The 13,188-nt window shown below is 44.0% G+C and overlaps 1 protein-coding gene across 4 annotated transcripts in view; it reads left to right on the top strand.

Annotated features, from left to right (window-relative positions):
* The window catches only part of Vps53 (VPS53 subunit of GARP complex), a 171,487-nt gene extending 161,462 nt beyond the window's left edge, over positions 1-10,025 (top strand). For all 4 annotated transcript variants that reach the window (XM_033762863.1, XM_033762861.1, XM_010642173.3 and 1 more), the window contains 3 exons: positions 4,399-4,536; positions 6,218-6,322; positions 6,730-10,025. In XM_033762863.1, the coding sequence (XP_033618754.1) occupies positions 4,399-4,536; positions 6,218-6,322; positions 6,730-6,900 (414 nt within the window). In that variant the 3' untranslated portion in view covers positions 6,901-10,025. The remainder of the gene's footprint in view (positions 1-4,398; positions 4,537-6,217; positions 6,323-6,729) is intronic.
* Positions 10,026-13,188: the final 3,163 nt, after the last annotated feature.

Below are 13,188 nucleotides of genomic sequence, written 5' to 3'. Positions count from 1 at the left end.
ACCCTGTCTAAAAAAACCAAAAAAAAAAAAAAAAAGCTTTAAGGTCTTATTTTTATCAAAAGATACCACTAAGAGAATTAAAAAGTAAGCCAGAGAAGGAGGCTGTATTTGAAACACACATAACTAACAAAATATTCATATACTGTGGATATGTTACTGAACTTTTTCAACAAATCAATTTTAGAAAGATAATCAACCAACAGAAAATTACAAAGAACCTTAAATAGGCAACAAAAAGATATCCCATCCCCAGCACCACAAAAAAATTAAAAGATATTCAGACCAAGCATGGTAGCACATGCCTCTAATCTCAGCTCTTGGGAGGCTGAGGCAGGAGGGCTGCCAAGAGTTCAAGGGCATGCTGAGCTGCATAATGAGTTCAAGGCAAGCCTGGACTACATAGCAAGACCTTGCCCCCCCCAAAAGATAAACAACTTTAAACTCAGTTTCAGAATGGCTACAGTTTTTTAAATACTGTTGATACCAAGTTTGCTGAGGATGTAAAGCAACCAAAACTTCGTCACGTAGTGGCAATAATGGCAATTAGCGCAGCTGCACTGAAATACCACTTGACAATCTCTACTACAGCTGGCAGTGTCTGCCTGTTAGCCAGAAGTTTCCTCAAGAAGTAAGAGGTGATGAAAACCAAAGATATTTACAAAAGCCGGGAATTTAGCTCAGTGGTGCTGTGCCTGCCTCACAAGTACAAGGTCCTGAGTTCCATCTCCAATACAGGGAGGGGGAGGGAGACGACACTTTTACAAAAATTTCAGAGTGAGGTGATAAGTGATTCATCTGTAATCCAAGGCAAAAGAATGGTTACTTTGTTGAGAGGCAAGGAGATCATTGACCAGAAGACAACATGAGGAAGCCCTCAGGGAGACCAGAAACCTCCTAGAAATTCAGTCAGTCAGGTGTGTGCATATGGGAAAGATTACTGAGCTGTATGCTTGCTATTTGTGTTCTTTGCTCTATATAAGTCTTAAAAAGAAGAAGGGCTGGGGTGTAGCTCAGTGGTAGAGCATTTGCCTAGCACACGTAAGGCACTGGGATCCATCCCCAACCCTACTGAGGGGTGGAGGGAGGCTGGGGATTTAGCTCAGTGGTTCCATCACTGCCTCACAAGCCCAAGGCCTGGAGTTTGATCCCCAGTACCAAAAAAACAAACAAAAAGGGAATAACTGAGGGGTGGAAGGAGAGGGAAAATGGACAAGAAACAGAGCATATCCTCTCCTTGGTCCATCTTTTCTTGGTATCTTGATTTATTTCCCTGTGCCACCTCACTAAAGAACTTGTGGTGCCATGTATGGTTCTTTGCATCCCAGGCGTGTGCCTTTATCTTGTCTACTGGAGATACTCATTCCTCCTAGATGCCACATGTCCCCTGAGAATTGCAGGAGGCCCTTTAGGAAGTAAGGGTCTCCTAAAGTTTCCAGTACACTTTCACACACATAGCATACTGGCCAACCTTTCAGCCCCCCTCAGAGCCTCAGCCAGCAACTCCATCCCAAAGACTGGCTTTGAGGTGCAAATGAACTTGGCAAATGACCACCTCTTGCCCAGTAAGTGCCCCAAGCTTAAGAAACTGAACTGTTAGGTATTTTGAAAGCTGAAAACCAGTAGATTTTCACCACAAATAGGCCTTTTTATCTTCAGTTCCCAAAGACAGCTGCTAAATCTGTCACACTAGTTCCCATCTTTTTGGACTGTATTGCTTCATATAAAACCTGAGACCAAGGTTTTCATCTCTTCAGCTGTTTAATACAAACAGAATTTTATTGTGACTAGCCAGAGAATGAAAGTGTCATATCTCCTTAAGATATGGAAGACATTGGAGAATTATGTCTGGTTCATTAAAAACTCTTCCTGTCACTTAAGACTATACAATTATTCATGCATATACTGTATCTCTGGGAAGTAAAAAATGTAGAAAAACTAAAAAGTATTCCCTCATGTTTTAAAACGTCTTTGGACTACAAACAAACAAATAAATAAATAAACAAATAAATGCTACAACAAATAAATGCTAAGATATGGCTTTGATTTTGATGGGGCTCTGAGAATTTGGTACGTAGAAGACAAAGTTGAACACTTGCCAGGCCTCAAATGGCGTACAGAAATGGGGTGGGGGGAAGTTCTACTTAATAAAAGTAGAAAATAATGTACAAAAAATCAGCTCACCAATCAGCTTAGTAAAATCTGACATATTCCCACACTTGCTTAGATCCTTTTCATGTAAAATAAATTCCTAGTTATTTGTTGAAAGCCCGCATTTTCCCCACCCTGCCATTATCCCCCCTCTGTGCTTAGAGGTAGACACTATTTTCTGATTTTGATTTTTACATTCCCATATGTGTTTTGGTATATGTGTATATATTCACAAGTGATATGTAGTTTTGTTTTGCTTATTTCTAAGCTTTATATAAATCGTACTCTACATACCATTTCCTCTCTTGCTTTTTATGCCCAACTGAATTTTTTGAGATTTACACTTGTTGAGATATTATTTGTGTTCGTTCATTTTAACTTCAATACCGTATTCCATTGCATAAATACGCCACAATTTGTTTATTCATTCTACTTTTTATAGACATTTAGGTTGTTTCCAGTCTTGTTTTGGCAAACAATGGGTACAAGAAACATTTTTCTGCATGAACAAGAATTTCTCTAAAGAATATAAGGGCTGGGGATTTAGCTCAGTGGTTATGCCACCTGCCTTGCAAGCACAAGGTCCCGAGTTCGATCCCCAGTACCAAAAAAAAAAATAAAGGAATATAAGTTAAAATGCTTTGTTATAGGTTATATGCATCTCCAATTAAGAAAATATTACTAAGCTCCCCAAAGTGCTTCAATTAATATATGCTATGCATTTCAGTGCCAGACTCATGCCAGCTTGCTTCTTTTCTTTCTTGCTGGTGCTGGGGATTCAATCAAGAGCCTGGTCACACTAACAAAGGGCTCTACTCCTGAGCTTCATCCCTAGCCCCAAAACTTGTCAGCTTTTGACTTTTTTCTTAAAAGCAGGTCCTCACAAAAACTAATTGTGATGTAGCATTCCTACCATTACTCCTGGCAATTGGTGGTCTGCCAGGAAAATCATACCCTTCCAAATAATTTTTAATTTTTATTGGTACATTTTAGGTATACCGTACAGTTACATTCATCATTGGGATCCTGTACTTTTACATGACAGGTCTTGGTTCTCATTTTTTCCCCTTGTCCCTGCCCTCCCTTCACCCCCTCCTCCCCTCCCCATTTGCAAACACTTTATTTCCATTTTTTCATTTTCTCATATTTTCCTTCCAAATAATTAGCATCCAAGAGAACTAGGACCAACAAACAATAGTAAATGATAGACTGTTGCCAAGATACATTTGAATTTGGTTAAATCTCCTACCTCCTTGCCTAGTGTCCAGAGAAACTCAAAATACTATAGCAACTGTTTTTGCCTAATAAAAGATTTTTATGACAGTTTTCAACGACAATGAAGGCATAGTGTATGTTGCTGGCAGGTGTATAAACAGGTACAGTCCATTTGGAAAGAGATTCCTATTTGTATTTGGAATGTTCAAATGTTCTTATACTTTGGCCTATACCAGACTCTGCTATAATCCCAGCTACTCAGGCTGAAGCAGGAAGATCGTGAGATCAAGGCCATACTGGGTAACTTAGTGGGACCCCCGTCTCAATCAAAACAAAACAAAATCTCCTCTGGAAATGCTATTGTGCACCTAAAATATGATATAAGGCTGTCCACCTTAGTATTTGTTAATAATAATAAAAAATCTAGGAGCAAATTAAAACAGAATGGTTTAATATCTTAAACTTATACATACTCATAACCCATAGAGTACTATGTAGCCATTAAAAGTTATGATTTTTTCAATACAGTACTGTCAAGATGGGATAATAGAATGTAAAAACTTTATATATTAAGTGAAAAAAACAGGCTTTTAACTATATGTACACATAGAAAATATGATTCTGGTTTCCTTTTTTAATATACACAGACCAGCAGGAATTTTAGCCCATTTAATTGTGATATCTTGATGTTGTTTTTCCTGGATAATGGGAAATACAGTTTTTCTTTTGTTTCACTGAGCTATGTCCCCAGCTCATTTTTTATTTTTTATTTTGAGAAAGGGTCTTGCTCAGTTGCCGAGGCTGGGTTTGAACTTGTAATCTTTCTGCCTCAGCTTCCCAGAGTCCTGGGGTTACAAGCATGCATGACCACACCTTAGTTTTTTTTTTTTTTCCTTTTATAGGTCTGTTTATTTTCGAGGTTTTCTGCGATGTGAATGTGTTGTAGATATAACCAGAAAAACAGGAGGAATCAGCATGGCTCTATGAAGTATTGTTCCTGTGAAGTGGCTAGTAATGCTCTTTTTTGACCCACAGCTGCTGCTGGACACCCACTCCCTGAAGATGGTCCTGCTCGACCTTCCTTCCATTGGCTCGCAGGTGGTGAGGAAGGCACCTGCCAGCTACACTAAGATTGTTGTGAAAGGCATGACCCGGGCCGAGATGATCCTCAAGGTGATGGTTGTCTTCCTTGGGGATTCTGTCAGAGAGGGCTGGTTATTTATCTGATCCCTAATTCCAAGAAGTTTGGGTTTTGAAGCTCAGGAGGACATACCCCACCATTCCCAAAGGATTGTCCACATTCCTTGGCTGGACTAAATTGTGGCCTCATCAGATATTATTGCAAGTCAGCAGATAGTTACTTGGGGATCAGTAATTCTGACAAATGAATTCTCTGTTGTCACAGGATTCCCTCATAATCATATTTAGCCAAGAGTGGGGGTGAGGTGGCGTTGTCATTGTGAGTCAGGGTATCTATCAGTTAGGGATTCTTTTGCTTCTCAGCAGGAATTTCAGGCCCAGCTGTCAGTTCCTCCCTTCCACATAAGCCTCTTTAGCTTTCTATATTTTACACCTTTAAACGAACCCTGAACAGATGTTGCAGTAAGTAAATCTAATCAGCAAATGGGTTTTTTAAAGCCTCATTTAACAAGATTGTACTTGGGGGGATGGTGCTGAGAATGTCTGCAGCTTGGCGCATCTGCCTCTGATTTCCACCTGTACTTGTAGAGAAAGGAGAGGAGGCTAGAAAAGAAACACCACCATCCTGTTAAGGTCTGAGAGTCCTGGGCCTGCAGGCTCCTCAGCTTTTTCCCAGACAGCATGACCCAGTGACGGCGGGAGTGAAGCGTGGCGGTGGTCTGCAGTCACGGGGGGACCTGCACAGACCTTGAGGTGTGGCCTGAGAAAGCTGAAGCTGCCTGATGGCTCCCCTTATGTCCAGGGAGAAGAGCATGCGGTTTGGGAATTATCCGCAGAGGACTTCTGAAGGCACTGTGAGCCTTGCCACCCTTTGGTACATTCTCAGGAACTCAAAACAGGATCAGTCAGCTGGGAAAGAAAATCTGATGCCACATTCCAAAACCAAATGGAAATGACTGTGATGCCATCTGTTTATATATTGACAGTCTAAATGAATGAGGTTAAATGAAGTTCGAGATTATAGGTCTTCAAAAGAATAAGGCAGCTGGCTAGGGGTGTAGCTCAGTAGACTGCTTGCCTCTTATGTGAAACCCTGGGTTCAATATCCAGTACCAGGGGGCAGGGGGTGAGGCAGCTTTGAGTTGTGTTTTAGAAAATCAGTTCTTTTTGCCGCTTTTTTATTTTTTCTTTCCAGAAATAGAGCAGATACCCTGGTACTCATGAAATGCACCCATGAGAGATCTCTAAAGCAGTATTTCCCAAATAGTCCCAATGATTACAAATCTCCCAGCCAGGCCTACTGAATTAGAATCCTCAGAGGTGGGACCTAAGGATTCTGTATGTTAAGCAACTCGGAATATTTATGACTTAGCAACTTTTGGAAACATTGCTCCAATTGATTATGAAGATTAAGTAGGCATCAGGGCCAGGCGTGGTGGTGCATGCCTATACCCAGCACTGGGGAGGCTGAGGCAGGAGGAACTCTGTGAGTTCGAGTCCAGCCTGGGCTACACAGTGAGTTCCAGGTCAGTCTCAACTACATAGTGAGACCCTGTCTCAAAAAATAAAGAAATAGGCAGGCATCAGGCATTCCTTGAGTTTGGGGTAACTGCTGCTTCAGGGAATTTTGCAGGTCCCCTTGGCAGCCAGCTCGCAAATGCCCTCTAACTGAGAGTTCTCCCTGAGGGCTTACTCTTGTCCCCTCCCTTGGCAGGTGGTGATGGCCCCCCATGAGCCCTTGGTGGTGTTTGTGGACAACTATATCAAGCTCCTTACAGACTGCAACCCAGAAACCTTCCAGAAGATACTGGACATGAAGGTGAGCCCAGTGTCTTGCTTTGTCTACTCCTACTTTTGCTTCTCATACTGAGGGGTGAAACTCCTGCGGGCTGCCTCAAAATGCGTATCACTGGCCCCACCCTGCAATTTGGATTCCAGGAATCCTTCCTGAGAGGCTGATCCCTGCCCAGCTGAGAGCTACTGCTCTTCAAAGCACAGCAGAAGGGGAGGGAGGAAGAGCAGGACGGTTTTCCTTCCCTCCATCTACCTGTCTTTTCTTCTCTCTCACCTCTTCCTTCATGGCTACCATAGTACTTTGTTTTTCCTTCATCTGCTTTTCTTTCTTCCGAAGACTGGTAATTCCTCTGAAGAAAGCTTTTGTCCTTAGTGTGACCCCAGTATTCAGGTGGGGCCATTTGCTGAGCCCTCTCCTTTCTCTCTCCCCAGGGGCTGAAGAGAAGTGAGCAGAGCAGCATGCTGGAGCTCCTGCGCCAGAGGCTCCCTACCCCACCCTCAGGGGCAGAAGGTTCCAGCTCCCTGTCCCTGATGGCACCCACCCCAGAACAGGAGTCCTCTCGAATCCGAAAACTTGAAAAACTAATTAAGAAGAGACTGTAGAAGCACAAGGAGCTCTCACTCCCTGAGACGCTCAGCACCCAGTTTCTGGAAGCCCTTGATCACCCGTGTTAACCCCATGACTCTCAAATCCTCAGTCTTGAGACTTCCTGGGACACTGAGATTGTTTTGCCCTCTTGCGCCCTGTCATCTGTCGCCCCCCCCACCCATCCCCCTCCTCATCGAACTCAAGTTCCTGCATTTGCAAGGCAGGAGGCAGAACCACTGAGCTATATCCCTGGCTCCCCTCATGCTCTGTCTTAATTCCTGTCCCAATTGAGGAAACTGATTTGGACGGAGTTATAAAAAGGCAATTTGCATTATCTCCCATTCTAAGGGAGAGGCAGCCTCGAGTGAGAAGGCTCTGGTTCAGTCACTGTTTCCAGACTGCCCTTGACAGTGCAGTTGTCATGGACTTACATAGCCTCCCACGGCAGTCATACCCTCTGGCTCATGGGCCCTCCCCCCTACCACACGCTTGTACAGGTGGCTTGGGTGACAAAGCATGGACCTTGCCCTTCCTCCCTTACTACTGTTTGGGGTTTTCCTCCCTGTATCTGGGATCGGGTGTCAGACCTGAGTGATGAAGGAGCAGGTTGCAGGGCAGGACACCACCCTTTCTTATGAAGGCAATGGAAGCATGTGCACTTTTCCATGTAAATCTGTTTTCTGTTATGCATTGTGCTCCTGGTACCTTTTATGTGATGGCCAAGTTTGCCTATGTTCTCCCACTGCTTGGTGTTCTCTAGAGGATAGATGCCCTCTTTGTCCTCACCAGAGAGGACTGCATGCACCAGGTGTTCACTCTCGGTAGCCTGTGTGGCACAGGCTCCTGAACTTGTGTGGAAGCCAACCCAGATTTGACTTAGAGATTTGGTTCTGCTTGGCACAGGCAAGGATAGTGTCTGTACATGTTCTCAGGGTTTGTGAGCAGATCGTTTTCTCCATTTCTTTATTCCTTCTCTGCCCCTGAGTTCTAGAGAAGAGATTGCCTTCTAAGTAGGGAAACCAGAAAGTTCTCTCAGAAAGCCTTTCCTAGGCTTTCTCTGCAGATGAAGCCGTGAGAAGGAGTAGGAAGCCTACATCATCTGATCATCTTCCTGCTCATTCATTTCCAAGTCGAGAGTACTTTCCAGCCACCTGAAACAACAGAAAGTAATGTGCGGTGCCAGAGTGGCACACTACTGGGCTGCTAACCAAAAAGAACCCAGTCCTTGGATACCTAAGAGCAAAATGTTGTCATTACACCCCAAACTTAAAACTGGCACTGCCCAGAGCACACCCTGACCCCCAGCCTGCCTACCCCAACTACCACTGGCTCTTGGCAGCAGCACTCTGCAGAAAACTGGTCCGAGAGCTGCTTCAGTCCTTTCACAACATCCTGCATCCGGGGAACAGGTGACATTTCAGGAGTCACCCCAGTTCATTGGTCCATTTAAACCAAGGCTCAGTTAACCATGTCTGCACCCTCAGCAGGACTACTGTGAGTGACAGCTTTTGTTCAGGTATTATATGTGCTCTCCAGGCAGGGAGAGTGCTGAGGAGGAAAGTGGAGCTCTCCACAGAAAATGTACATACCAGGCCTCTGAATAAAATTGAAATAACAAGGGCTAGGGGTATAGTTCAGGGCAGAGCACTTGCCTAGCATTCTTGAAGCCCTGGGTTCCATCCCCAGCACCACTCACCAAAAAAAATATCACATAATACTCAGAAGTGAGCTTTGAGGATTGGAAGTTTTCAGAAAAATCCATAAAACCAGTGACAGTCATATAGTAGAACAACTGAAAAACTGACCAGGAACATCAATTATTTGTCCCCATCTGTTTTTCTAGTGTAGCCACTGTACTGTTCCCCTTGCGTTTTCCATTGGCCTTCTCTGGCTTTGTCCATCAGTCCCAGCTTTGATCCCTCTGTGTGGGTGGGTGGGCGCAGCATGCTAGGCAAGCACTGCCACTAAGCTACACCCACAGCCTCAGATCCCCACTTGATCAGCCTTCAGCATGTTCTTGGTACTCAGTAGGGCTCTTATGTAGTCAGCATTTCAAATTTGAGAACAGAGGGGAAAAAGTGGTGAAAGAAAGAGGCGTGGCCTTTAGTTGAGCTCTATCAGGAAGAGACTCTGAATTAGGCAAGGGCAGGAAGGGTGGGGAGGGGGTTGGAGCACATCCTGGATGCTAAAGGGAGGGATTCCTGTGCTGTGGCCGTTGCTCCACTATGGTTATACATCCTGCACTAATTGAAAGGAAAGGGTGGTGGGCCTGTCTCCAAACAGCACAGCCAATTCAGCCATCTGTCATCGACCTCAGGGAACTGGGAAAGCCAGTGAGACTCCTGCACCTGGTTCTTGTCACTCTTGGTGTTTACAGATCTACACTTTTCTTTTTGGTTAGCTCATGAGTTTCCTAGATGTCTCCATTATGGCATTGAGGTGTCAAGCTGCTGTTTTTCTCAGTTGGTGGTCACAGCCAGGGAAGTTGCTTTCTTGATTTATTACATTGTCAGTAATCCCCAAGGAGCCAACATGTCAGTAGGAGTTATGTTAAATGTCTCACTGATGGGGACTGAGTACTGTGTGTGCATTCGGTAAAGATGGTGCATGTTTCTTACCTGGGGAGATACATCAAAATTACTGGGTTTTTTTTTTTTTTTTTTAATGCAGGTGCCAGGAGATTTTGAGTCAGTAAGTCTACAGGGGATCCTGGCATATAGGTTCAAAAGCTCTGCAGGTGATTACAGTTGTCTGTCAATGTCCAGAAAGATCAGCTGCAGGACCTCCCATGGATACTAGAATATGAAGATGTTCGAGTTCCTGATATAAAATAAAATAGTATTTGCATATGTTCTCAGCACATTCTCCTCTGTAAGTCATCTCTAAACAACTTATACTACTAATACAATGTAATGCTACACACATAGTTATACTGTATTATGGAATGGTGACAACAAATAATGTACATATTCAATACAAAGCACAGTGACTTGCTTGTGATGGAATGCACAGATATAGAACCCACAGATACAGAAGGCTGACTATATAATGTTTATTCTTTGTTAAGAATCATTCCAATAAAGGGCTGGGGATTTAGCTCAGTGGTTCTGCTGCCTGCCTCACAAGCACAAGGACCTGAGTTGGATCCCTGGTACCAAAATAAATAAATTTTTAAAATAAAAGGGCCGGGCATGGTGGTGCACACCTGTAATCCCAGCATTCAGGAGGCTGAGGCAGAATGATTGCTGTGAGTTCAAGACCAGCCTGGGCTACATAGTGAATTCCAGGTCAGTCTCAACTACATAGTGAGACCCTGTCTCAAAACCCTAAATAAATAAATAAATAAAAATTGGTAACTTATAAATAGTTTGCTACTACTTATTATGGAGTGACTTCTTGGATAACTGGCTTCAAAGTGGAAGGCTTGGGCTGGAGATTTAGCTCTGTTTCCACCTGCCTCACAAGTGCAAGGACCTGAGTTCGATCCCCAGTACCAAGAAAAATAAATAAGAATGTTGTCAAATACCAGCCGGGGATTTGGCTCAGTGGTTCCGCCACCCGGCTCAAGCGCAAGGGCCCAAGTTTGATGCCCAATACCAAAAAAAAAAAAGTGGAAGGCTTCACAAAGTTCCATTTGGACCATACCCACAATGGACAGGATGATTTGATTTCCAGTTGAATCCTGGAATTGAAGCTGTCACCGCTCCTCTCTGGCAAAATAACTGTACCCAAGAACCTGCCCAGCACCCAGATAAGCTGTGTCCTTTCTCACAACTAGAATGGCTCCTCCATGCAGATCAAACAGGAATGGAAGCAGAGAAGCTTATCCAGTGAGGGGCACATGGTATCAGCAGGTTGGAGGCATGCCCAGTGCATGGGATGTTACGTGGGTCCGTCCTGAATTCTTGTTGGGAAGTGTCTGTCCCTGTTTACGAATGCTAAGGGAAATGCCAGAAGTTCACAGCTGGATATATAATTCCTCTCCTTAGGAAGAGAAGTCTCAAAATAACTAGCTTGCATGAGGGTGAAGGCAAGTGTTCCACACTTCTTGTCTACTCCAAGTCAGATTCCTAAAAATAAAATCATTAGAACTGGCTGCATTGGGCCATTTAAGCACTAGCCTTGGAAATGTGGACTCATGAAAAGCTGGCAGAGGTAAAGAATACCAATGCATTTTATATGTTAAATACAAATTTCCACTCCCGTCCTAGTTTCCATCAAAATAGCTTCTTGGACCCTAAAGTTCTATACCTTTGGGAAATCTAGATTTCTTTAAAGGGATTGCTTTTTGTGTAAATATCATTTTGCCCATCTGGAACTGATTCGTTGGTGCATATCGGAGTACAAAATACTGCAGTTAATTAAAGCATTACTGGATGTCATTTGCTAGAATGTCTTTTCCTACTGCTGACAGAAAACAGAAGGGACTGTAGGAGAGAATTAGCAAGCCCATGAACCTTGGGGTCCACCCGAGACTGCCCTCCCAAGTGAAGGTCAGGGGGAGATGTGCCCCTTCCCTTACCGTCTAAGGAAGCAGTGCACAAGAAGGGAATGTGACAATTTTGAGCCAGTGTTGGCCTGTTCAACGGTGATGGCAACCTCTCTCTCTGAATATGTGTAAAGTTTCCTGTTTCTGATTTGGAATCCTCCTTGCATTCTGAGTTTCTACCCTGTTGACATTCCTGTCCCTATGCTCCCTGTTCCAAACACAGCCTGCCTTCCCATGTGGCTGCCAAGCAATTCCTCTCCTGTATACAGTAAGTTAATCCTGTTTCCTTCATAACTGGGTGGGCACTTTGCAATGAAAACTTTTGGAGAAGTCAGATGTTTCTTTCAACAGTGGAAAATCTGCTACAGCACTTCCATTAGTTTGGCTGCATGATTACCTAGTTTCCATTCTTTGTTGTCACCAGCTCCCTCCTTCAGTAGGGCAGCCAGGGAGCCGTCTAATGAGAAGAGAAATGCTTCCGAGTTACCCACTCAGAAGGGCAGTGTAAGTTGATTTACCTACCAGTTCCCTGCCTTCTCACCTACATAGCCAGGCATGGGAGGCGCTGATGAGCAGCAGCCTATGAAGAATTTGTCCATTGAAAAAAAAGCAGACTGTAATGGAAACTTCCACAGAAGCCTGCTCTGCAGCCTGATCCTGGCATTTTGACACTGGGAAAGTTTGGGAGAGTCACTGATCCTCCAAGCCTCGCCTTTCAATACACGTGAGAGGGAATTATAATCAATAGGGCTGCAAAGGCCACAGAACAGGTTGCATGTGAGGCTCTAAGCCATGGCCAGTGGGAAATGATAATTGTTACCATTTCCCAGGATGCAAGTCTGGCGGGCAGGCCTAGATGGCCAGTGTTCTCCCTGGGTTCACTTTAATAAAAGGGCCACATGGCGACATATCTTGTGGCTGTGTACAAGCTGCATCCGCAACAGCATCAGAATATCTAGTCTTTGCCTTTTTAGGTCATGATTCTGATATTCATCTTACTCAAGCATTAAAAGACTCTCCATTCCGTATTCCTCTTGCCCTGGCAGCTGCTGTTTCCGTAGCATTCAGGGATAAACCTGCAGGCACAGAAAATCACTTCCTCCCTCCTGCTGGTGTTGGCTGAGCTGCCTGTTGTGGAAAATACAGCCTTTTTCTGCTGAACACAAGCTAGAAGGGTTGCCAAAGGCTTCCTCTCAAAAAAATGTTTTTATGTACAGTGTTTGATCCACAGATTGTAGACTCTTCAGCTAGTTGCTCCTGGGAGGAACAGAATTCTTGCCTGGACTCTTTATTTATTAGCCTATAATGCCTAAAAAACTAAGCAAAATTTTCTTGAGACAGCCCTAACTGGGAAGGAACAGTTGCCTTTCAAAGAAGTTCAGATCTTTCTCAAGGGAGTCCCTGTATTGAGCTGCAGAGTCCCCACCTGGCTCTTTCAGTAGGCTTTGCGGTTGATTCAGAGACTGTAAGGTGGTAAGAGTGACATTAAAATAGAAAATGTAAGGGCAGGAGATATAGCTCGGAGGTAGAGCTTGAGATCCTGGGTTTCATCCCTAGCAAAATAATTAGTGTTAAATCCTTGCTCTGTAGGAATGTTTCTCAACCTGAGGGCCCTGGTAGCTTCTGCTCAGTAATCAGATGGAATCTGCGCGTTTTCCATGCTTCCTTCTGTTTGCGGTAATTTTTCAGCAAGTGAGCAATTAGGAACAGCTTCTCCACAAATTTCCCTCCACTTCTGGGGCCAAGAAAAGTATTGGCAAAGCTAACCGCGACTTTCAGGGGTACCAGGTGAAACGGAGGCAAGAAACGCCAG

This window comes from Fukomys damarensis, unplaced genomic scaffold (assembly GCF_012274545.1).
Source record: "Fukomys damarensis isolate Sample0158 unplaced genomic scaffold, DMR_v1.0_HiC HiC_scaffold_13, whole genome shotgun sequence".
In the NCBI taxonomy this organism is placed as follows: Eukaryota; Metazoa; Chordata; class Mammalia; order Rodentia; family Bathyergidae; genus Fukomys; species Fukomys damarensis.
Note: the sequence above shows the minus strand (reverse complement) of the source record. Positions and strands in the feature narration are given on the sequence as shown.